The sequence below is a fragment of the Erinaceus europaeus genome, chromosome 4 (assembly GCF_950295315.1).
Source record: "Erinaceus europaeus chromosome 4, mEriEur2.1, whole genome shotgun sequence".
Classification (NCBI taxonomy): domain Eukaryota; kingdom Metazoa; phylum Chordata; class Mammalia; order Eulipotyphla; family Erinaceidae; genus Erinaceus; species Erinaceus europaeus.
The window spans coordinates 140125757-140150788 of NC_080165.1; the positions used below are offsets into that span (position 1 = coordinate 140125757).

At 42.7% G+C, this 25032-nt stretch overlaps 1 protein-coding gene across 2 annotated transcripts in view; it reads left to right on the plus strand.

Annotated features, from left to right (window-relative positions):
• Positions 1-16641, plus strand: part of REV3L (REV3 like, DNA directed polymerase zeta catalytic subunit) — a 154230-nt gene extending 137589 nt beyond the window's left edge. For both annotated transcript variants that reach the window (XM_007528140.3, XM_060190601.1), the window contains exons 27-32: positions 1398-1512; positions 2939-3076; positions 5790-5980; positions 6573-6819; positions 11381-11590; positions 15507-16641. In XM_007528140.3, the coding sequence (XP_007528202.2) occupies positions 1398-1512; positions 2939-3076; positions 5790-5980; positions 6573-6819; positions 11381-11590; positions 15507-15647 (1042 nt within the window). In that variant the 3' untranslated portion in view covers positions 15648-16641. The remainder of the gene's footprint in view (positions 1-1397; positions 1513-2938; positions 3077-5789; positions 5981-6572; positions 6820-11380; positions 11591-15506) is intronic.
• The last annotated feature ends 8391 nt before the right edge of the window (positions 16642-25032 follow it).

A 25032-nucleotide genomic window follows, 5' to 3' on the forward strand; every position in this document is an offset into this window, starting at 1 on the left:
GGGACTGGGAGATAACTCACTTGGTAGAGAAGACGCCTTAGCCTGCAAACTCCTGGCCACCACAGAGCGGCACCATGTACAGGAGGAGCTTCGAAAGCAGAGAAGCAGTGCTGTGGCATCGCTCCTTCTCTGTGTGTCCTTCTCTGTGTGTCCTTCTCTGTGTGTCCTTCTCTGTGATCTCTTTCATCCTGGGGTGGGGGTGGAGGAAGAGTTCATGAGGTTGCCAGCAAAATAGCTCACTTGGGTAATTTGCGGCTTTGCCATGTACACGCTCTAGACTCAAGCCTGGCCCCCTCCACACTGAGGGAACTTCTTCAGTGCTGTGGTCTTTCTCTGTCTGAAAACAAAAAGGTTTTCATTTATCATAGTGTGTGCAGACAGACAGTTATGCATACCCTTCAGCATGTAACTCAGCAATTCTACTCCTTGATATCATCTAAGAGAATGAAAGCTTAGACCCATCCAGAGACCTGAATGCGAATCTTCATTGCAGCTTTATTCATAACAGTCCAAAAGGACCAGCAATCCAAATGTTCAACACCGGGTGGATGGAGAAGCAAATTTCAGTGCATCCATATAGTGGATATGAAAAGGTGCCACTTCCTTACTGTTCCTCCAGCAGCAATAGGGACGAATAAAAGAATTCAGACATCAAATAGGGTATACTGTGTAGTTCCATATATATATGCGCACACTGCATGGGAAAACAGAACTTAGAGATACACACAAGAGGTGCAGATTGCCTTTTTTTCTGAGTAAGATTATTGATGTCTGCTTTCTTTTGTGCCATCTTGTGTTTACTATTTTCCATTGGACATATACTTTAAAATATATGTGTGTTCTTTTAATTTAAGTGGTTCTGGGAGGAAAATTTCTCCCATGTCACAACTAAATTTTCCGTTCATAGGCATGCTTTCTCTTGCGTTTTACTTAAGTATATGTCATACAAAAGTGTAGAAATCTTGGAGTGAAGACCAGTTATATACCATAGTAGCTATGCAGGAGGACCTTCATGCCTGAGACACCAAAGGTTCTAGGCTCAAACCCCGGTAGCATCAGAAGCCAGAGATTAGAGTTGCTCTGGTTAAATAAATAAATAGAGATAAATAAAAGAAAATCTTGGAATGATCCAGGATCTTCTTGGCCGCTATAATATCTGATCTGTGGATAGCTAAACTAGAAATACTGGATATCTTAAACATCTGTAACAATTTATCATAAGACTGCACAAGGAAAATGTGTGGTAAGTAGATAGTAAGCAACTTAATAAAGAAGGGTAAATAAGAGGAAGGGGAGATTTTTGTGTGGTTTGAGAATATGCTAGAAAGACCCTCTTGATGGAATTTTTTTGTTGCACTGATTTTTTCATTCCCCTCCTCTGTTTCTCACCCTTTTAGTATGTTTGTGCTACTGAAAGGAGCCACTAAGGAGCAGTCTTTTAAAATTGGCCAGGAAATTGCTGAAGCTGTAACTGCCACCAATCCCAAGCCAGTGAAATTGAAGTTTGAAAAGGTAAGAGAAATGTAATCCCATATATACACTAGAGATTTCTTATTTGTTTCATTTATCTTTAGAGTCCGTAACAGTATATGGGTCTGTAAATGTTAAGTTAAAAACATGTGGTTGTTGTTGGGAACATTGGCTAGAGCTGTCAGCTGCAACACCTACAGGTGACCGTGGCTTGTTCTTACAATATGAGGCAAAGTTCTAGGAATGAGCATGTCAGAGCAAAACATACATGAGTGGTTTGCTTTTCTCAGACCTAGTCTCAGTCACAAGGCATCATAGCCTGGGTTTCAGTGGGAAGCACATCAGCATCGCATTGTAGGAGACCATGTGGGACTGGAGGTACTGTGTCTTTGGAACATACTGTCTGCCACAAAGACTTTTGGACCACATTCACTTTACTAGATAGAAAAATGTGTGTTTACTTATTTTTACATAAGAAATACTGAGCTAGAAGAAGTATAGAATGAAAAGAAGCTTATGTATGATCAAGTTCTGCCTCCTAAAGTTCTGCCCATCACCTAAAGAAGGAAGAATTAAAGCTTATACAAGGGGTCAGGCGGAGGGGCACCTGGTCCCTACATGGCAGGGGGCCGCTTCATGAGTGGTGAAGCAGTATATCAGGTGTCTCTTTCTCTCCATCTCCACCTTCCCCCTCAATTTCTCTCTGTCCCTATCCAATAAATAATAAAATCTTTAAATGAACTTACGTAAACAATCTCGGTGTAAATGTATAGAAGCCTCAGCGCAGACTTTGTAAGCACGGTAGGAGCTTGATGAAAAAGAAGTGTGGTGTCCTTATAGTGTAGGAGCACTGCTTGGCCATTTCTCATCATACTGTCAACGTGGCTTTGGTGTTTTTTCCATACAGTGCTAAGGATCAAACCTAGAGCCTCGCAGCTGCAAGGCGTGCACTGTACCTGAGGTACTGCCCTGGACCCCCAAGTTGAACTATTAAGTTAAAAGTGCAACATGCAGAATAGCATATATAGTAAGCTAGCATTGGGTATGTAAACACATGTATTTGCTTAGAATATCTCTGGAAGAATACACAGGAAACCAATAACAGAAGATGCCTTTAGGTAGGATAAAGTGGGGCTGAGGGACCAAGACTTCTCATTATAGAGTTTAATTATAACTTTGTACCTTAAGAAAATATTACTCATGTAATTGTTAAACAAGATATGATTGGTTCTTAGAAGAGAATGTCAGTAGAGATAGGAGCAAAACAGACACTGCAAGGAAAGAACCGAGAGAGAGCAAAGTAAACACAGTTCACTCTCTATTTTCACCTGTGGGTGTTGCATCATGAAATGTTGGCCCCAAGCCATATTTAGAATTTTACTATATATGCCATTTGAAGAATATAAAATAAAACATTCATGGTTGGGAAAAATGGTTATCTCGTGATGTTTTGTGAATTTCATCACAGGTATATTTGCCTTGTGTCTTACAAACAAAAAAGAGGTATGTGGGTTACATGTATGAAACTCTTGATCAGAAGGACCCGGTATTTGATGCAAAAGGAATAGAAACAGTAAGAAGAGACTCCTGCCCTGCTGTGACCAAGGTAAGTTCCATCTTTAAAAAATAATCCTTAACCATACCTCTAGGTGGAGGAACTGTCCCTTATATAACTAAAGAGGAACTATACTTAATAGTTAAGAATTTCATTTCTAATGAAAATTGTGTATTTGATTTTAGTCTTTTTTTTTTCTCTACCTTTTATTGTGATTGCTTACAAAAAAAAAATAGAATTGTTAAGGATGATCTGCCCAGCACCTGGTATCCTCTTACTGTGCGGTAACACCCCAGAACTAGGGAGCAGAGTGATGAAGAGACACTAGCAACAAACTGTTTCAGAAGCAGCGTAGTTTGTCCTGATCTACTGAGATTTTGTTTAGCAAAAGTATCAAATACAGGTTAGGAAGATTTCTGAACAGTGGTACTATAAAATTTCTCAACCACAGTAATTTTAGCCATGCTCCTTTAGATTTTTTTATTTACTATTCAGACTTAAACAGGCCAAAAGGAGGTGAGCTAAGTGGGATAGCACTGTACATACTGAGTGTTATGAGAGTGCTAAAAGGATAAGGACTCCTCTCACTCTCCTATGTGAGCCTGAGATAGTCTTCAATACTAACTAGTGGAAAAGATACACAGTACATTTCCAAGGGCAGGATAAGATAAAGGCTAAAGTAGAAAGCTCAGTCTGTAAACTTGGGTTCTAGTACTAATAGAACTTTCACCTGGAGCTAATTTAAATTTAATATTGTTTAAATCCACTGCAGGTTTAGTCATTTCTGGTGTAACTGCTTCTAACAGAAAATTATATCACTATTAGTATATTTGTAGACTGTATTGACACTAAAAAAAAAAAAAAAGACAATCTCTATTTCACTGGTTGATGATATTTAAACTTCCATCTGTCCATCCACTTGAATTAGGCCCTTTCTATAACAGGATAGATGAAAAATCATACACGAAGTCATGTCTGACTTCCTGTGTCTGCAGTGTATTTGGCTACTTAAAAGAAACGTGAGGGGATGGGTAATAAGTGTTGTGCCCCGTAGAGTACACATGTTAGCATTCAAGCCACCTGTCTCCACCAGGGGAAGCTTCATGAATAGTGAAGCAGGTCTGCAGGTATCTCTCATTTAATTTTCTGGAAGTTGCCTTTCATGATGACCTTTGAATGTGTATTTCATTTGGATTCAAATAGGAAAGTACTTCTGACCGGCGATTTCTCCCTCTCTCAATTTCTCTCAGTCCTATCCAATAAAAGAAAAAGGGAGGCAGTAGCACAGCGGGTTAAGCACACATGGCACAAAGTGCAAGGACTGGTGTAAGGATCCCGGTTTGAGCCCCCCGGCTCCCCACCTGCAAGGGGAGTCGCTTCACAGGCGGTGAAGCAGGTCTACAAGTGTCTTTCTCTCCCTCTCTTTGTCTTTCCCTCCTCTCTCCATTTCTCTCTATCCTGTCCAACAATGATGACCAATAACAATAACAACTACAACAATAAAAAAAAAAAAAAGGTGGGAGTTGGGCGGTAGCACAGTGGGTTAAGCGCAGGTGGCGTAAAGTGCAAGGACCAGCGTAAGGATCCCGGTTCGAGCCCCCAGTTCCCCACCTGCAGGGGAGTCGCTTCACAGGCAGTGAAGCAGGTCTGCAGGTGTCTGTCTTTCTCTCCCCCTCTCTGTCTTCCCCTCCTCTCTCCATTTCTCTCTGTCCTATCCAACAATGACATCATCATCAACAACAACAACAATAAGAACTACAACAGCAATGAAAAACAACAAGGGCAACAAAAAGGGAAAATAAATATTTTAAAAAATAGATTAAAAAAAAAACAAGGGCAACAAAAGGAAATAAGTATAAAAGAAGGGGAGTCAGGCAGTTGCACAGCGGGTTATGTGCAGGTGGCACAAAGTGCACGGACAGGCTTACGGATCCGGGTTTGAGGCCCGGCTCCCCACCTGCAGGGGAGTCGCTTCACAGGCAGTGAAGCAGGTCTGCAGGTGTCTTTCTCTCCCCCTCTCTTGTCTCCCCTCCTCTCTCCATTTCTCTCTGTTCTATCCAACGACGACAACATTAACAACAATAATAACTACAACAATAAAGAACCAACAAGGGCAACAAAAGGGATACTAAATAAATAATAAATATAAAAAAAGAAAAAGGGAGTGAAGATTATTCCCCTGTGAGCATGGGTTTATGGTGCAACGATAACTTTACACTTCAGCAGTAACCCTGCTGAGAGAGAGACACTTAAATGCCCCATGCTTCTCATCACTTAGCAAATATTTTATCTGCATTTCATGCCAGTATGATTTTTCTCAAACTATATATTCTATTTTCAGAGGTAGCAGTCACCAAAGTATTTTCCAATTTCTGAAAATATCATCCTGTCCTTGTAAATAGCAGAACTGTTCAAGTATGTCAGCAGATTGCCAGTATTGACACAACTCAAAGTGCAGTGACAATGAAATGCATCAGGGGCATTTTCTGTTTATGAACACACCCTTTTTTTTTTTTTTGTAAACCCACCACCAAAAGACTATATCCCACCCCATCCCCCTCCCCACCCCACCCCATGAAGCTGAGCATCCACCCTCACCCTCCACCCAGAGTTTTTACTTTGGTGCCCTACTACAAATTTAGTCAGATCCAGCTTTGAGTTTCCCTTTCTGTTATTCTTCCTCAACTTCTATTTATGAGTGGATCATCCCATACTCATCTTTATGTTTCTGACTTAGCTCACTTAACATGATTTCTTTTTTAAGATACTTGAGCGTTCTCTAAAGCTGCTATTCGAAACAAGAGACATCAGTTTAATTAAACAGTATGTCCAGCGACAATGTATGAAGCTTCTAGAAGGAAAGGCCAGCATACAAGATTTTATCTTTGCCAAGGAGTACAGAGGAAGTTTCTCTTATAAGCCTGGAGCATGTGTGCCAGCCCTTGAACTTACAAGGTAATGACACCCACAATAGCACCCCTCTCAAAGTGAAGCCCTGGGTTTCTGCACACTGGGACTAGATCAGGACGCCTGGTCCACGGGCACAGGCTCAGTAGTTTCTTCACTTACCTATGTGAAACCTCGCCAGAGGTCAATTGATGCACACTCAAACTTTGTGAACTCTGAAGAAAGGATTCCTCTTTTGGGGACCCCTGGGGAAACAAAAGTGAAATTACAAACTGATAGCAAGTTTTATACACTCGTTTTTCCTGCATGTAAATAAATACTGGTCCACTTAGGTTAGGTATCATCTGATCATCTAGCAAACTAGGTTTTATCTTTCATTGTTAGATTTCTGGTGGCTCTTGTTCTTTAAGGATAGCAGACAAGTTAGCTGACATACTGTTTTCCAGAGAGCAGTGATTTGCACAGTATTCACTTGATGTTAACTATGTGAAACATACACAGTTTTCAGAGAAGTTGTAACTCTCAGAGATTCTCCTGCTAGAATTCTCATGACTATAACCTCCCGTAGTTCTCATTTAATTTTCTGGAAGCTGCCTTACATGACAGTCTTTGAATGTGTATCTTATTTGGATTCAAATAGGAAAATGCTTAGTTATGACCGGCGATCTGAGCCTCGAGTCGGGGAACGAGTGCCATATGTCATCATCTACGGGGCCCCTGGAATACCACTTATCCAGCTGGTAAGGCGCCCAGTAGAAGTCCTGCAGGACCCGGCTCTGAGGCTGAATGCCGCCTACTACATCACCAAGCAAATTCTTCCACCACTGGCAAGAATTTTCTCGCTGATTGGTATCGATGTCTTCAACTGGTATCATGAGTTACCACGGGTAAGCTCATTGGACATTACATATGCCATTATTATAGATAAGATTCCCTTAAAATTTAAATAAAAATTTTGAAAAGTAAAATTTCCAGTAAAAGTGAAGATTTCATTAGTGTGTTATAAGGCGTAAAATAAACTATGGTAAAGTTTCCACAGTCTTCTGGTTTCCTAAGGAAAACCTTCAAGTTTCCATAAACACTTCCTAGCTTTCATCAGATTCTTAAAATTATAAAATATTAAAGGTAAATTCATCAATTTTTCCCTTTATTGGGGGATTAATGTTTTACATTTGACAGTGAATACAAAAGTTGGTATATGCATAACATTTCTCAGTTTTCCACATAACAATATAACCCCCATTAGATCCTCAGTCCTTTTCCAGGACCTGTACTCTCCCCCGCACCCACCCCAGGCTATTACTTTGGTGCAATACACCAACTCCAGTTCAGGTTCTACTTGTATTTTCTCTTCTGATCTTGTTTTTCAACTTCTGCCTGTGAATGAGATCATCCCATATTCATCCTTCTGTTTCTGACTTATTTCACTTAACATGAATTTTTTAAGGTCCATCCAAGATCAGCTGAAAACGGTGAAATTACTATTTTCAATAGCTGAGTGGTATTCCATTGTGTATATATACCACAGCTTGCTCAGCCACTCATCTGTTGTTGGGCACCTGGGTTGCTTCCAGGTTTTGGCTAATACAAATTGTGCTACTAAGAACATATGTGCAGCGCAAATCTTTCTGGATGGGTATGTTGGGTTCCTTAGGATATATCCCCAGGAGAGGAATTGCAGGATCATAGGGTAGGTCTATTTCTAGCCTTCTGAGAGTTCTCCAGACTGCTCTCCACAGGGGTTGGACCAATTTAAATTTCTACCAGCAGAGCAGGAGTATTCCTTTGACCCCACAACCTCTCCAGCATTTGGTGCTGTTACTTTTTCTGATATATGACATTCTCACGGGAGTGAAGTGGTATCTCATTGTTGTCTTTATTTGAATTTCTCTGACAATCAAAAACTAGGAGCATTTTTTCATGTGTTTCTCGGCCATTTGGATCTCCTCTGTGGTGAATATTCTGTCCATGTCCTCTCCCCATTTTTGGATGAGGTCATTTGTTTTCTTGTTGAGTTTGGTAAGCTCTTTATATATGTTGGTTATTAACCACTTGTCTGATGTATGGCATGTAAAGATCTTCTCCCATTTTTGTGAGGGGTCTCTTTGTTTGGGTATTGGCTTCTTTTGCTGTGCAGAAGCTTTTTAATTTGATGAAGTCCCATAGGTTTATACTTAGTCTTCTTTGTAATTGGATTCGTTTAATTGAAAATGCCTTAAAATTTATGTGGAAAAGAGTTCTGCCAATATTTTCTAAGTATCTGATAGTTTCTGGTCTAACATTCAAGTCCTTGATCCACTTGGAATTTACTTTTGTTTTTGGTGAAATATGGTCAAAACACTTTTTGGTGAAATATGGTCAAAACAGTTTCATTCTTCTGCATGTTTCAACCCATTTTTTCCAACACCATTTGTTGAAGAAACTCACCTTTCCCCATTTAATAATCTGGGCAGCTTTGTCAGAGATTAGATGTCCATAGGTGTGCACACGAGGCTTACTTCTGGGCTCTCAATTCTATTCCACTGGTCATGGTGTCTATTCATGTTCCAGTACCAAAAAGTTTGGATTACAATAGCTCTGTAATACAATTTGAGATCTGGGAGTTGTGATGCCTCCAATTCTGTTCTTTCTTCTCAAGATTGTATTGGCAGTTCTAGGTCTTTTCTGGTTCTAGATAAATATTTGTAGTATTTGTTCTATTCTAAAAAATGTGATTGGAATCTTGCTGGGAATAGCATTCAATTTGTATATGGCTCTGGGTAGTATATTCATTTTGATGATGTTAATTCTTCCAGCCCATGAACATGGAATATCTTTTCACTTCTTTGTGTCTTTTTCAGTTTCCTTGAGCAGTGACTCATAATTTTCAGTATACAAGTTTTTTACTTGTTTGCTTAGGTATATTCCTAGAAATTGTATTGTTTTTTTGATTTGTTTTTTTTTTGTTTTTGCATTGGTTTTGTTGCTACTGTAAAAGGAATTGGTTTCTGGATTTCATCTTCTTCTGACTTGGTGTTTGCATAGAGGAATGCCACTGACTTTTGAATGTTAATTTTGCAACCTGATACTTTACTGTATTGCCTAATGATGTCCAAAAGCTTCTTGCTGGATTCCTTAGGGTTTTCTATGTATACTATCATGTCATCTGCAAATAGGGAGAGTTTGACTTCTTCTCTTCCAATCTGTATCCCTTTAATTCCTTGCTCCTGCCTGATTGCTGTGGCAAGAACTTCCAACACTATGTTGAATAGTAATGGTGACAGTGGGCAGCCCTGTCTAGTACCTGATCCGAGAGGAAATGCTTCTAGTTTTTCACCATTGAGTATGATGTTGGCTGTAGGTTTGCTATATATATAGATTCACTATATAGAGACTTCCACGTATGTTTCACTCACCGGTGATTTGGTGGGTTCCCAAAGTCATTCTAGTCCTGTCTTGTTGTGGTCCCAGGTGGTCTCCTTTGGTGTTCCCAGGAGAGGACAGAAGAGAAGCACAGGCTGCAGCTCCGTAGCCCCGCCTCTGGAAGTCTCTCCCTCAGATTCATCAATTTTGGGATGTTAATCACTTAAACTACAGAGTAACTGAGAATAAACCAGCTGATAAAAAACAAGAACCCAAAATGACCTCACCAATGTGTCCCAGAATCTCACCTCCCCAGAACCCTGCCCCACTAGGAAAAGATAGAAACAGGCTGGGGGTGTGGAGCAACCTGCCAACGCCCATGTCCAGCGGAGAAGCAACTACAGAAGCCAGACCTCCCACCTTTTGCACTCCATAAAGAATTTTGGTCCATACTCTGAGGGAGGTAAATGTTAGGGGAAGATGACCAGAGGGCTCTGAACTGTAGTTCCATTAGGACCCAGAGAGAAAAGAGGAGAAAAGGAAGGACATATACAAAGTGATTTGAAAGTTACCAGACTATACCAAGAAAATAATATTATTACAGTGCTATTTGAATGTAAAAATAAAACTCTAATCTCCAAAAACAGTATTAATTGCAAATGAAGAATTCTTAGATATTATATACCTACTTACATTTGGAATGTCTGAATTTATTTTTGCTTGAGTGTTGCACTAACAGCCTTTTTTAATTGGATAGGGACATAGATAGGGAGGGGAGATACTGTGAGGCAGAGAGAAAGAGAGCTGCAGCACTGCTTCCCCACTCGTGAAGCTTCCTCACAAAGGTGGAACTGGGAGCTTGAATCTGGGTCCTGGCTTCTAGTGACATGTGCACTGAACCGGGTGCGCCACCACCAGGGAAGGCCAGCTGAATGGTGCACCTGCTTCGTGACACACACAACCCAGGTTGCAGTCTGACCCTCCCCACCCTGGAGGGAGCTTGCAATGCTGTGGTGTCTTTGCCTCTCTTTCTGTCTCTGTGCCTGAAAAAGCAGAAAGACTGAGAACAGTAAAGTCCCAGTGTGAAGAGCCAAAAGACCCTTTCGCTTGCCTTGTTGCCATTACCCAAATTCTGCAGCCTCAAACAGTGTCCACTCCCAAAATGAAATTCTTCCATTGCCGGGTATGATCTCATAGTTAAGCGTACAGCAGCAAAAAGCTGAATAACAGGGGACTGTTTTCTTCCCAAAAGGAAAAACAGTGTAGTTGATGATATTAAGATGGAAGCACAGGAGGCCAGGAGATGGTTCAGCCAGTCGAGCAGCAGCTTTACTATGTAGGAGGCCTCAGGTGTGAGCTCTCGCCTCACATGGGGGCAGAAGCTACCAGCAAGCTCCCAGGATGCTGGAGCAGAGCTGCGGTCATTTGGTCATTCTCTCATTCATTCTCTCTCTCTCTCTCTCTCTTTCTCTCCCTCCCTCCCTCCCTCTTTCTTTCTCTGTGTGTCATTGGGGGAAGGAGTGGAGTGGATCCAGAAGCAATCAGATCATATGCACAAGGCTCTGGTGCTAAAGAAAAAAAAAAAAAAACTAGATGTAGTCTATTTGAAAAGACTTTGTTCAGGGGACTGGGCAGTAGCGCAGAAGGTTAAGTACACATGGTGCAAAGCGCAAGGACCGGCGTAAGGATCCCAGTTCCAGCCCCCGGTTCCCCACCTACAGGGGGGTCGTTTCACAGGCGGTGAAGTAGGTCTGCCAGTGTCTGTCTTTCTCTCTCCCTCTCTGGCTTCCTGTCCTCTCTGAATTTCTCTCTGTCCTATCTAACAACAATAACAGCAACAACAAGGGCAACAAAATGGAAAAAATGCCCTCTAGGAGCAGTGGATTTGTAGTGTAAACACTGAGCCCCAGCGATAACCCTGGACACAAAAAAAAAAAGACTTTGTTCATTTCCTGTGACCCTAGTTTTGTCTAAAACCATGTCTGACGCATTGTACTTGCTTAGCATTTGTTCACTGAATGAAAGTAATACTTGTAACTGCAGTAAGAATAGCAGCTCTGCTATGAAGCTGCTGACACACTTGTTTCTGAATTGATGTTTCTGTAGATCCAAAAAGCTACTAGCACCTCTCGAAATGAATCTGAAAGTCGGAAAGGCACTATTTCACAATATTTCACTACCTTACATTGTCCCGTGTGTGACGAGCTGACGCAGCATGGAGTCTGTAATAAATGTCGGAGCCAACCCCAGCATGTTGCTGTCATCCTCAACCAAGAAATCCGAGAGCTGGAACGTAAACAGGAGCAGCTTATAAAGGTATGGCCTCATTCAGTGACCCCCAGGCCCCAGGCAGTGAGACTCCTCAAGGAGATGTAGTCAGTTGTTAAGGTGTAGTATAAGATGAGACAAATAGTGGTCCAGGAGGCACAGCGGATAAAGCATTGAGCTCTCATCCATGAGGTCCTGAGTTCAATCCCCGGCAGCACATGTACCAGAGTGATGTCTGGTTCTCCTTTCTCTCCTCCTATCTTTCTAATAAGTTAAATAAATAAATAAGTAAAAAGATGAGGCAAATATACAAAAAGTGGCATAAGGGTTGGACATCAATAAAAGCTTCTTAACATCTTGATAATATAATAATGGACCTGTCTTTTAAAAGTGAGTTGGAAGCAATTACAGAAGCCAGACCTTCCAACTTCTTTTTTTTTTTTTTTTTTTAATTTTTTTTTTAATTTTTTTTTTTTTCCTCCTCCAGGGTTATTGCTGGGCTCGGTGCCTGCACCATGAATCCACCGCTCCTGGAGGCCATTTTTCCCCCCTTTGTTGCCCTTGTTGTTGTAGCCTCATTGTGGTTATTATTATTGCCATTGTTGACGCAATTCGTTGTTAGATAGGACAGAGAGAAATGGAGAGAGGAGGGGAAGACAGAGAAGGGGAGAGAAAGATAGACACCTGCAGACCTGCTTCACCGCCTGTGAAGCGACTCCCCTGCAGGTGGGGAGCCGGGGCTCGAACCGGGGTCCTTACGCCGGTCCCTGCGCTTTGCGCCACATGCGCTTAACCCACTGCGCCACCGCCCGACCCCCGACCTTCCACCTTCTGCACCCCATAATGATCCATGCTCCCAGAGGGATAAAGAACAGGAAAGCTTTTTTTATTTTTTGGTGTGTGTGTTGGGGGGGAATAAGAAACTCTGGTGGTGGGAATTGTGTGGAATTGTACACCTCTTATCCTATGATCTCGTATTTCCATTTTATAAATAAAAATTAAAAAAAAAAAAAGAGTGGGGAGGTAACTCACCTAGGAAGGGGCATGATTTACCAAAATGCAAAGCCCCAGGTTCAGGCCCCAGCGCTATATGGAAGCATCACGGGTAGTGGAGCAGTGCTGCTCTCTCTCTCTCTCTCTCATATATCTTTATGAATTTTTAAAGAGTTGTTTTGTTAATTAATCCAGTTTATTGATCATACACATTCAAAAGGCCCCAGTGTCACAATATAATTGTAATAATAAAATGACTTAATTTGTCATATAATTTTTATGGAATATGTTTAGTGTTCAGTAAAACCTAAAACAGAATGTCCACCTGTCTGATTTCTTTTGTAATATATTTTTTAAGTACAAATCAAGGGAGTCAGGCAGTTAAGCGCAGGTGGCGCAAAGCGTAAGGATCCCAGTTCGAGCCCCTGGTTCCCCACCTGCAGGGGAGTCGCTTCACAGGCGGTGAAGCAGGTCTGCAGGTGTCTGTCTTTCTCTCCCCCTCTCTGTCTTCCCCTCCTCTCTCCATTTCTCTCTGTCCTATCCAACAACGACAACATCAACTACAACAATGACTACAACAACAATAAAAAAAAAAGACAACAAGGGCAATAAAAGGGAAGATAAATAAATAAAAAATTACAAAAATACCATGTATGTGGAAAACAATAGGAAAATTATAGCACTTTTTTTTTCAAATGGAGTGTTTATTTATTTATTTATATGCCACCAGGGTTATTGCTGGGTTCAGTGCCTGCATGAAGAGTCCACCACTTTTGGCAGCCATTTTCTTTATTTCTTTCAATCTTTCTTTTTTTTAAGAGATAGAAATTGAGAGGGGAGGAGGAGATAGAGAGGGAGAGAGAGACACATGCAACACTGGAATGAAAAGTTTATGTCTTTTAAAAAAAGAAAAAACCCAAAGCACTGCTCAGCTCTGGCTTATGGAAGTGCAGGGTTTGAGCATCAGACATGAAAGTCTTTTGTGTAACCACTCTGCTATCTCATTTTTTTAAAAATATTATTTATTTATTTATTCCCTTTTTGTTGTCCTTGTTGTAGTTATTACTGTTGTCGTTATTGCATAGGGCAGAGAGAAATGGAGAGAGGAGGGGAAGACAGAGATGGGGAGAGAAAGATAGACACCTGCAGACTTGCTTCACCGCCTGTGAAGCGACTCCCCTGCAGGTGGGGAGCCGGGGGCTCGAACCAGGATCCTCACGCCGGTCCTTGCGCTTTGCATCACCCGCGCTTAACCCACTGCACTACCGCCCGTCTCCCTGCTACCTCATATTTTAAGTTCCATTTTTAGCTTTTAGACTAGAGAATAACTGTTTTGGTATGCTTTAGATGTTTTGTTTTGTTTTTTTTCTCAAAACATGAAAAAACAAAATCACTGAAATGTTCTAAAACCTGGGGCTGGATTGTGGTGCGCCTGGTTGAGCACACATGTTACAGTGCATAAGGTCCCAGGTTTGAGCCCCAGGTCCCCACCTGCAGGGGGAGAGCTTTGGTAAAATAAAGATAACTTCCCAGGTTGGGGTGGGTTGGATGCTCTGATTCTCTCTACCTCTCTCTCCCTCTCCGCCCCCCCCCTTCTCAGTAAGTAAAATCATTTTCAAAAATGGTGAGGGGAGGTAGTTACCCGTGTAGCACATACACTTTGCCATGCACAAAAACCCGAGTTTGAACCCTGGCTGCCACCTGAGAGCATCATGCAGCAGGGGAGCTCGGGTCACTGGTACAGCGGCACTCAGGTGACCGGTAAGGAATCCTGAAGCTGAACATGGAGTGGAATTTAGCGGGTCAGGTAATTCCACCCTGGCTCATTTATCAGGCAGGCACAGAAAATGCACCAATACCAGCGGTTTGTCCTGGCACCTGAATAGGGCTGCAGTGCCTACGACCGTAGAGAGTCTGTTAGGGGGAGTCGGGCAGTAGCGCAACGGATTAAATGCACGTGGCGCACAAGGACCAGCATAAGGATCCCAGTTCAAGCCCCCAGCTCCCCACCTGCAGGGGAGTCACTTCACAGGCAGTGAAGCAGATCTGCAGGTGTCTATCTCTCCCCCCCCCCCGTCTTCTCCTCTCTCCATTTCTCTCTGTCCTATCTAACAACAGCAGCATCTACAACAATGAAAAACAACAAGGGCAATAAAAGGGAAAATATATATATATATATATATATATATATATATATATATGCATATATATGTAAAAGAAAGTCTGTAGGAGACAGATTTGAATCTTTTAGCAAAAGTATAATTAGTAAAGATATCAGTAGAACAGAATCTTCATAAAACACACTAGAATACCTGTCTTAGCAATTGCTTATGGCAATATAGGAATACTGGGTCTAATAGCATGTATGGGTGCTCAGAAAATGGTCCCCGTTGGCTGACCAGAAGATAGAAGGCACAGAAGAAATGATTTCCCTGTGAGAAGTCTCTAGAAAGTTGCCTTATGGTGGACCAGAAGATAATTCATCTAAGAGCATGTGTACCTTGCCGCACACACAGCCCTGGGTTTGAGTCCTGGCACTGTATGGGAGCACCATGGCCGGAGGGGAAATAGCTACTTTTATTTTGAAAAGATGTATTAATAAGAAGGATGGTGCAGTTTCTAGAGCATTCATCTTGGGGGCCTGAGGTCCCCAGTTTGTTCCCTAGCATCACATGCAAAAGTGATGTTCTTTCTCTGTCTCCCTCTCCCCTCCTTCGTGTTAATCTTATAGAAAGAGAGGAATAGAACTATAGTCTCACTACCATATTCAGTGCCAACAACCAACCTCAAGACCTTAAGGTACAAGTCCTATGTGTTAGCACTCAACCACCACTTCCAACCTAGTGCGTTACATGTTGTAAACATGCCAGCAGTATTTAACGGACAAGAAAAGAAAGGCAAGATTGTCCTTGCTGTCTGCACCTACAAGGAGGAGCCTTCCTGTTCTGACATGCTCATTTTGTGCTTTCAGATCTGCAAGAACTGCACGGGTTGCTTTGACCGACATATCCCATGTGTTTCTCTGAACTGTCCAGTGCTTTTCAAACTCTCCAGAGTAAACAGAGAATTATCCAAGGCACCATATCTCCGGCAATTATTAGACCAGTTTTGAAATAGTCCGTATCACAGAATTCCAGGTGCTAGTTGTTTTCAGTGTTTACCACTAGACTGTTGTGCATGGTGCTTTTTCAACTTTCATTGAGTCAAGTATGCTCGCTGTCTGCCATCCGAAGATGAAGAAAACTTCACTGCTAACTGAACTCGACAGCGCTCTTGTTGATCTCTGAATAGCTCCCTTCTGACAGTGTACGAACACGTCTTCTCATTCTTCTGACATTGCTTATAATGCAGGTGTTGAATTTGCTCCAGTATGTGTAACACCCCGTAAATCCATTTGAGTAGACCATGTTTACTTCCTTCTGGAAGAAGCATTGAAAACCTCTTAAAAAAAAAAAAAAAACCATTCGTGTGTTTCCCTTGAACTGTCTGTGTCAAGACGTGTTACTTAGAGATACCCATCGACTTTATAATTTTGACTGCAAAATATTTTGTAAATACACTTTTTTACTTTTCAAACAACTGAGTAAAATAATGTGCAATGAATTTTATACAAATGATTTTCCAAGTTGTTTGGTATATTTCCTCTAGGTTTTGCTTGACTCAGAGTAGAGTTGTTATTTTGATCAAACTGTGCAAATAGTGCCTACCATGTGTAGCATTTGGAAACATTTTCTTCTAAAACCACTGTCTTGCTTTAGCTATTAATGGGGCATTGTGAGGAACTGTGCAAAGACATTTTTGTTACAAACCTGTGGGCCTGTTGCAATACTTTAAAAATAAAAAGATTTTATTCCATTTTTGCTTGTTTTGTATAGACATTTCTATTGCTTCTAAATATGCTTAAAATATTTCTTTCTTTATGTACTACTGTACAGTTAGTCTTATTTGCCATCATCTTGAACACAAAATGTGTATTTAGAATATTTGTATAACTGTATAAAATGAAAAAGGAATTATGTGGTCAGTGCATTGTTTTCTAAACTGGAAACCATTTTGCTTTAAAGGTTAATAATGGGAATCACATTAAAATTGAATAAAATATGAAACTTGGCAGTGTCATTTTATCTTGCAGTAAAGAAAGGCATTGTTGACATCTTTTTTGCAAGCTGATGTCAGTAGCATCTCACCCTTCTCTGGAGTTTTATGATGTGACAGTTTCTTAATTCATGTTACATTTCCCTTCAAAACTTCAGGATATGACTTGGCAGGGGTTAGACCAGGTGGTGACCCACTAGGTAGAGTGCAGGTTACTGCCTGTGTATCTGAGTTCAAACCCCTGGGTCCCACCTGCAGTGGGGGGAGCTTCACAAGTGGTGGAGCCGTGCTGCAGGTGACTCTCTTTCCCTCATGCTCTCTTCCTTCCCCTTCCCTGTCTGATCTCAATTCTTTCTCTGTCAAAAAGGGGAGAAAAATCTCCATCTGTGAATGCCTTATGATTATGATTATTATTATTTTTTTACTTTGTGCTTCAGAGTAATATCAAACAGCAGCAGTAGCTAACAATTCTAGGGTGTAATGAGGGTTAGGTCTTTAACACATCAATGTGGGACACAAGTCAGCCACAGGGGCCGGGGGGCAAGCTTGCATGCACACGGGCGAGCAGTGTTCTACATGCTTGGCGTCACCTCACTGAAGAAGCCTCATTGCCAACCCCAGGAACGTCACAGAGAGACTAAGTTCTGTGGCAAAGAAAGACAGGACTCAGAATTTAAGTCCAAAAACAGGTTCCTGATTCTATACTTTACTCTTCCCTCCTTCCTACCTACCTTCCTTCCTTCCTTTTTTTTTTTTTCTTTTTTCTCTCAGGGAATGAAAGAGACCACAGCACCCATGCTCCCAGGCTTCCTTCAATGCCGTGGGGGCAGGGCTCAAACCTGGGCAGTGCACATCACCAGGCAGCGCACTACCTAAGGGAGCTATTTTGTGACCACACCACACCTGAGTGTTTTTCTTGTGTTCTACTGAAAGCTTCCCAAGCAGAGGAAATGAAATGACTTCTGTAGTAGTGAACAAAGAAGAAATTCCACTCCCCTGTCTGTTCTCTCTTCCTGCGGGAGTTGGCAGAAACTCCTAACCAGTCCACAAGTCTGTCCTTGAGAGCTCTGATCTCTCTTCATCCTTCCTTTCTAGCTCAGAGGGCCACTAGCAGTGGGTGGCTTGGTCACACAGTTCACTGCCATGCTTGGAAGATGAAGTGGCAGTGTAGTGAGCCACTGAGCCGCCTCATGGAAAGAGCACTGAAACCCGAGGAGGTCACAGTCAGTTATATTCAAATCTCGGTTATATTCAAATCCCTGCCCTAGCTTGCTTGTCACCTAAACTTCCAATGTTTAGGAAAAGGCAACAAAGGTGAAATTTTGCCCAGAGTCCGTGGCATGAGGCAAAGGCACCAGGGCAACCCTGCCCAGAGCAGAGAGCAGAACTGCAAAGTCGGGTCCTAGAAATCAGAGATGGTAGCCATCAGATAAGGACATCTGGAGTGTCATTTATAACAGTTTGGGTAAGACAAGGGAGGTGTGGTCATTTCATCTCCTCTGTTTAATCTTTTCCCTTTAAAAAAAAAAAATCCTTTTTCAAGACTCCACTAAAGTGCGGCTGGGGCTGAGGATATTTCTGCAGGACTGACACACAGCTCAGTGCCTGCACAATGAAACCACCACGCCTGGCAGACTTCTTTTTTCCCCTTTATTTTCATTATCTGATAGAAATTGAGAGGAGTTTCCAGTGGAGGGGATGGGACAACTCTGGTGGTGGGAACTGTATGGGATTGTACCCTTTTATCTTACAATCTTGTTAATCATTATTAAACCACTAATTAAAAATACACTAAAGAATGGAGAGAGGAAGGAGACACCTTAAAGATAAAAGGAGACACCTCAGTGCTGCGTCAGCCCTCATGGGACCCTTCCCCCCCACACACACACACACAGAGAGGAAGGGAGATAAAAGGAGACACCTCAGTGCTGCGTCAGCCCTCATGGGACCCTTCCCCCCCCCACACACACACACACAGAGAGGAAGGGAGATAAAAGGAGACACCTCAGTGCTGCGTCAGCCCTCATGGGACTCTTCCCCCCCCCACACACACACACAGAGAGGAAAGGAGATAAAAGGAGACACCTCAGTGCTGCGTCAGCCCTCATGGGACCCTTCCCCCCCCCACACACACACACACAGGAAGGGAGATAAAAGGAGACACCTCAGTGCTGCGTCAGCCCTCATGGGACCCTTCCCCCACACACACACACACACACACAGAGGAAGGGAGATAAAAGGAGACACCTCAGTGCTGCGTCAGCCCTCATGGGACCCTTCCCCCCCACACACACACACACAGAGAGAGGAAGAGAGATAAAAGGAGACACCTCAGTGCTGCGTCAGCCCTCGTGGGACCCTTCCCCCACACACACACACACAGAGGAAGGGAGATAAAAGGAGACACCTCAGTGCTGCGTCAGCCCTCATGGGACCCTTCCCCCCCACACACACACACACCTGCAGGGAGGAACCAGAGGCTTGAACCCAGGACTTTGCACATGGTAATGTGTGCTCTACCAGGTATACCACAGCCTGGACCCCGTTCATTTTTTTGTTTTCTTGGGAATTTACAAAGATTTACAATCAACAGTAAAATAAAATACAATAGTTTGTACATGTGTTTACATTTCTCAATTTTCCGCATAACAATTCAAACCCCACTAGGTCCTTCCTTCTCTGTCTTCTGGGACCCAAGTTAGCTTTTATCCAGATCGTCACTACAGTTGATGTGTTTTTTAGTTCCCAGGAATTCTAAGCTTTTATTGAGGAAAAGTGATAGCACACATACCAGAAGACACATGGGGAGAGAGAGAGAGAGAGAGAAAGGAAGCAGGTGCTTAAATGTTGACGCAGAGGCAGGCCAAGAACACTACAGCTGTTTTTTATTTCATATGAGAACACACGTGCACATGTATACATATATATTAAGAGAGACAGAGGCCAAGACACCAGGTGCCAGCCCACTGCTCCACCATCTGAGTGAGTCCCCTAGGCCACTACATAGGCTGAAGGGCTCCAGTCTTAAACCCCAGGCTTCCCGCTGCTGGGCCCTGTAGTGAAGGGAGCAAGAGTCATCACAGTCACTGCCCGATTCATAAATGTTCAGTCACCTTAATAATAAAAAGCATTGCCTGGGGAGAGAGTGCCATCTGTAGCACAGCAGACTTTGATGGCCGAGGCACAAGAGGGCCCAGATCCAGTCCCCAAACATCACCACAAGCCAGAGCTGAGCAGCACGCTCATTCATTTATTAAATATTAATTTATTAAATATTAAATAAATTATTCATTTATTAAAAGTAACAGAAGAAAGTTATCAGTCAGGCAAAATATTAACTAAAATATGCCACGAATAATGGTTTCTTTGTTGGACTTTTAATCACACGCTTTTTTAAAAAAGATTTATTCAGGGGGTCTGGCGGTAGCGCAGCGGGTTAAGCACACCTGGTGCAAAGCACAAGGACCCGGGTAAGGATCCCAGTTCGAGCCCCCGGCTCCCCACCTGCAGGAGAGTCACTTCACAGGCGGTGAAGCAGGTCTGCAGGTGTCTCTTTCTCTCCCCATCTCTGTCTTCCCCTCCTCTCTCCATTTCTCTATGTCCTATCCAACAACAATGACATCAACAATAACAATAATAACCACAACAAGGCTACAACAACAAGGGCAACAAAATGGGAGAAATGGCCTCCAGGAGCAGTGGATTCATGGTGCAGGCACTGAGCCCCAGCAATAACCCTGGAGGAAAAAAAATAAAAGATTTATTCAGCGTGGCCAGGTGGTGGCACACCAGGTAGAGCACACACGTGTTATCCTGCACAGGGACCGGAGTCCCAGACCCCAGCCACTTCCTACAGGGGAGAAGCTTCACCGTCAGTGGAGCAGGGCAATGGGTGCATCTCCTCTCTCTATTTATCTATTTCTCCCTCCATCTCCTCCTTCCCTATCTTACCTCTTAAAACAAGGAAGGGAGTGGCAGTGGGGACAGTGGAGCCATCATGCACGTAGTAGCCCCAGTGATAATCCTGGTGGCAAAACTGATTCAGGATGAGGATCATAATGAAAGAAACTCAGCTAAAAAAAAAAAAAAAGAACTTTGGGGGCTGGGCAGTAGTCCAGCGGGTTAAGCGCACATGGTGCGAAGCGCAAGGACCACCTTAAGGATCCCGGTTCGAGCCCCCATCTCCCCACCTGCAGGGAGTTCGCTTCACAAACAGTGAAGCAGGTTTGCAGGTGTCTATCTTTTTCTCTCCCTCTCTATCTTCTCCTCCTCTTTCCATTTCTTTCTGTCCTATCCAACAACAACAAAGACAGTAATCACAACAACAATAATGAACAACAAGGGCAATGAAAGGGAAAAATATGGCCTCCAGGAGCAGTGGATTTGTAGTGCAGGCACTGAGCCCCAGCGATAACCCTGGAGGCAAAAATAAATAAATAAAAAACTTTAGATATTTATTTATGAGAGGAAGACCAAAATGCAGGAATACTCTTGGGGGCCAGGTAGTGGTGCCCCTAGCTTAAATGTTCAAGCACCCACAGTCAAGCCCCTGGTTCCCACCTGCAGTGGGAAAGCTTCATGAGAGGTAAAGTAAGGCTGCAGGTGTCTCTCTGTCTTTCCCTTCTCAATTTATGTGTCTATCTAACAAATAAATATAACTTAATGGGGGCTGGGTAGTGGTGCACCCAGCTAAGCACATGCCAGAACTCACGTGGGTTGGCTCTCAGCCAGGAAGGTAAAAGACCGGTTCTCCCTCGCTCGTTCAAGAGACGACACTAAATAGAGACAAGAGACACCAGGGAGAATTGAGGCAATCTCGTTTATTTGGGGGTGGGCTTGGGTTTAAATAGGGTTTCAGACAAAGAACATTTTTTACATATGTCAGAAATTACAGGTTTCTTAAAGGTCCTATGGTAGGGGGCTGGTATGACAGGAATTACATAAGATGAGATACATAAAGGTCAAGACAATTATTACTTATGATGCAAGCAACCTAATTATCCAAAGGTATTTGAGAGAAACATAGGGGTTAAACCAGCAGGGTGAGATAGAGAGAAGATAAACAAGCTTGATAGATATCAGAAGGCTATAAGGAAATAAAGTTTGGAATTTCTCGTCTGGGGTTTGAGGTGTATGATGAAGTGTTTTCTCTAGTGATCAAAAGTGAGGTGATTGTGTTAACTCTGGGTGACTATGTGAACTTTGAATGAACCTTAAGGCAGGCAGCCATGTGTCCTGCAGTTAATGGGGAGAGGCAATGAGGTTTCTGTGGGCTTGAGAGTTCGAAAGGGAAGAACTAAGTCTGAGAGACTCTTTTTCCCCTTTGCTCATCTCAACTGAGAGAGACTAACAAGGGGGTGTCTTCTCAGACCTCCATCCAAGGATATGGGGAGTTTTCCCTAAGCTCTATCAAGGGTACACATAGCCCCATAAGCACACATAGTACAAAGCGCAAGGACCCACACAAAGATGAGGGTTCAAGACCCCAGCTCCCCACCTGCAGGGGGCAAAGCTTCACAAGCAGTGAAATAGGTCAGCAAGTGTCTCTCTTTCTCTCTCCTTCTCCCCCTCCCCCTCCTCTCAATTTCTCTGGGTCCTATTCAATAAAATGGGGGAAATTGCCGCCAGGAGCCACGGATGAGCCCAGCAATAACCCTGGAGACAAAAGAAAAAAAAGAAAGAAAGAAATACTCTTCACTAATCTGAAGAAGAGATGCCAATTTCATTATTACTAAACATCAGAGACAAGACTCGAACTTTATCTTAAACCAACATTAAGAGTCATCACTAATTTATACAAACTTTTGTACTTGTACAGTCATGCAGACACACAGCAGTCTAAATGCACATATAATCTCTAAGATCACATCTACACCATGACATCCAAATCAGAAGTGATTCGCAAAACTTGTCTAAAAGGGCAAAGTGCAAAAGATCCAAGATTAGTTCCTTTAGGTCAGGACTATAAACACCAATGCTGAGCACCACCCTTAACTGACCGAGCTGCAGTGGAGGTAACAGGAAGTCCAGCCCTTCCTCTCCAATTTTCCTACAGAAAAGTGCAGTTTCAAACATCTACAAAAGCAGCGTGACTTAACCAAGATGTAAATTAACCTTAAATAACTACCAAATGCTCCAGTTCTCTGCATGGATCAAAGACATTCTCCACCTCAGCTGCACACTGCCATTATGGGAGGAAGGGTGACTAAAAAATAAATAAATAAATAATAGTAATACTCAGGTCCACTCCAAATCTGTTAAATTCGTCCTTGATAAAAATCCCGGAGGCCAGGTGGTGGCGCACCCGGTTAAGAGCACGGGCAACTGTACGCAAGGACTCAGGTTCAAGCCCCTCAATCCCACCTGTAGGGGGCAAGCTCCATGAGTGCTGCAGGTGACTCTCAGTCTCTTTCTTCTCATTCTATCTCTTCCTTCCTTCCCAATTTCTCTCTGTCTCTATCCAATCACAAGTAAATAAAATATTCAAAAAAGAAGAAGAAAGAGAAATTCTGGACATCAGTAGTGTTTGAGCACAGCGCCCAGGTAATTCTATCAGCAGCCTGGACTAAAGTCACTGCAATAAACCTTATTGTTAGGCAGAGGGCGGGAATACACGCTGCTGTCACATGGCCCCGTGGGGAAGGGGGAGGTTGTGAAGCAGTTTAACATTTTATTCTCTTCCTTCAGTGTGACTAAGTCCTTCTCGTATCACAACCAGGAGACACTTGGCACCTTGACAGAAACAGAAGCAACAGAAGCAAATAACTGGTCCTGATCTCAAAAATAACAAAACCTTGAATATTTACCTTATGCACTAGACACCCAGCAAAGCTGTTATCCTTGGATTTGCCTGTGCTAGAAATTGAAAACATGAATCTTCGGAATAAGACAATCGATTCTGAGATTTAGTATGCTCCCACCATGAAAAAACAAGTGCAAATTTGAAAAGCATGCTATGTTTTGCATTTCCCTTAAATCCCTGTGTTTCTATTTGGCCATTCTGTCCCTTCCCTTGCTTCCTCTATAGGGAAGCTTGTCCTTTCCTAAACGCATAGATAGCATAATGGTTATGCAAAGAGACTCTCATGCCTGAGGCTCCAGAGTCCCAGATCCAATCCTCTGCATCACCAAAAAAAAAAAAAAAAAGTATTCTGACTTATTTCACTCAACATGATTTTTTCAAGGTCCATCCAAGATCAGCTGAAAACGGTGAAGTCACCATTTTTTTACAGCTGAGTAGTATTCCATTGTGTATATATACCACAACTTGCTCAGCCATAAATAGTAATTGTATTGAAGCCAACTAAGGAAATATGATTAAGCCGGGTCAATAAATAAATCTGTTAATAAAAAAAAGTATTCTTAACGAGGCCAGGTGGTTTAGTGCATTAGTGCATGGGCCCAGGTTTGAGTCACCTCCCCATCCCCACCTGCATGGGGAGGGAGGAGCTTTATGAGTGGTGAAGCAGGACTGCAGGTGTCTCTCTGTCTCTCGCCCTCTTTATCATCCCTCCCTCTTGATTTCTGGCTGTCTCTATCCAATAAATAAAGATAAGTGGTCTGGGAGTGACAGTGGTTAAGGCACTGGACTCTCAAGCATGAGGTCCTGAGTTTGATCCCTGGCAACACATGTACCAGAGTGATGTCTGGTTCTCTCTCTCTCTCTTGTATCTTTCTCATTAATAAATAAATAAAATCTTTCAAAAGAAGGAGAAAATAAACGTTCATAGATACTAAATGCTTCTGTCTCTGAGTATTTCTCTGACCATGGTAAAGACCCAAAGACTATTTCCACTCAGAACTGGGTCATCTTGAAAGGGTAACAAGTTCCAGTGAAGTGAAAGGTGAAAAGGAGGAGAAATCTCAGCTGATCCAGGAGGGCTTGGACCAAGCACAGATCAAACGCAGCTGTGGCCTTTGGCTGTTCTGAGCGTAACTCAGGGCTGGTGTTCGAGTCCCCAGCAACAGGTCTGTAGCAGGTTCTTGACTTATAAAGCCTCACTGCGTTATACTAAGCGACTTTTCAAAACACAAAGACTGCATGAGAAAACACTGGAAATGGGGGCCCAGGCGGTGGCACTTAGTTAACTGTGTTTAGCACTAAGCATAAGGACTCACGTTTGAGCCCCCAGCTCCCCACCTGTAGCAGAGACACTTCACAAGCGGTGAAGCAGGTCTGCAGGTGTCTTATCTTTCTCTCTCTCCCTCTCCTCTCAATTTCCCTCTGTTTCTATCCAATGATAGATAAATAAATTAAAATATTTTTTTAAAAAGAAATTGTGGACTATTGGGGAATAGTCCACAGAATTGTATGCCTATGGCCCAAGAGGTCTCATGTTCAATCGTTTGTGTCACCATATACCAGAGATGAGCAGTGCTCTGCTCTCTGTCTCATGAAGATG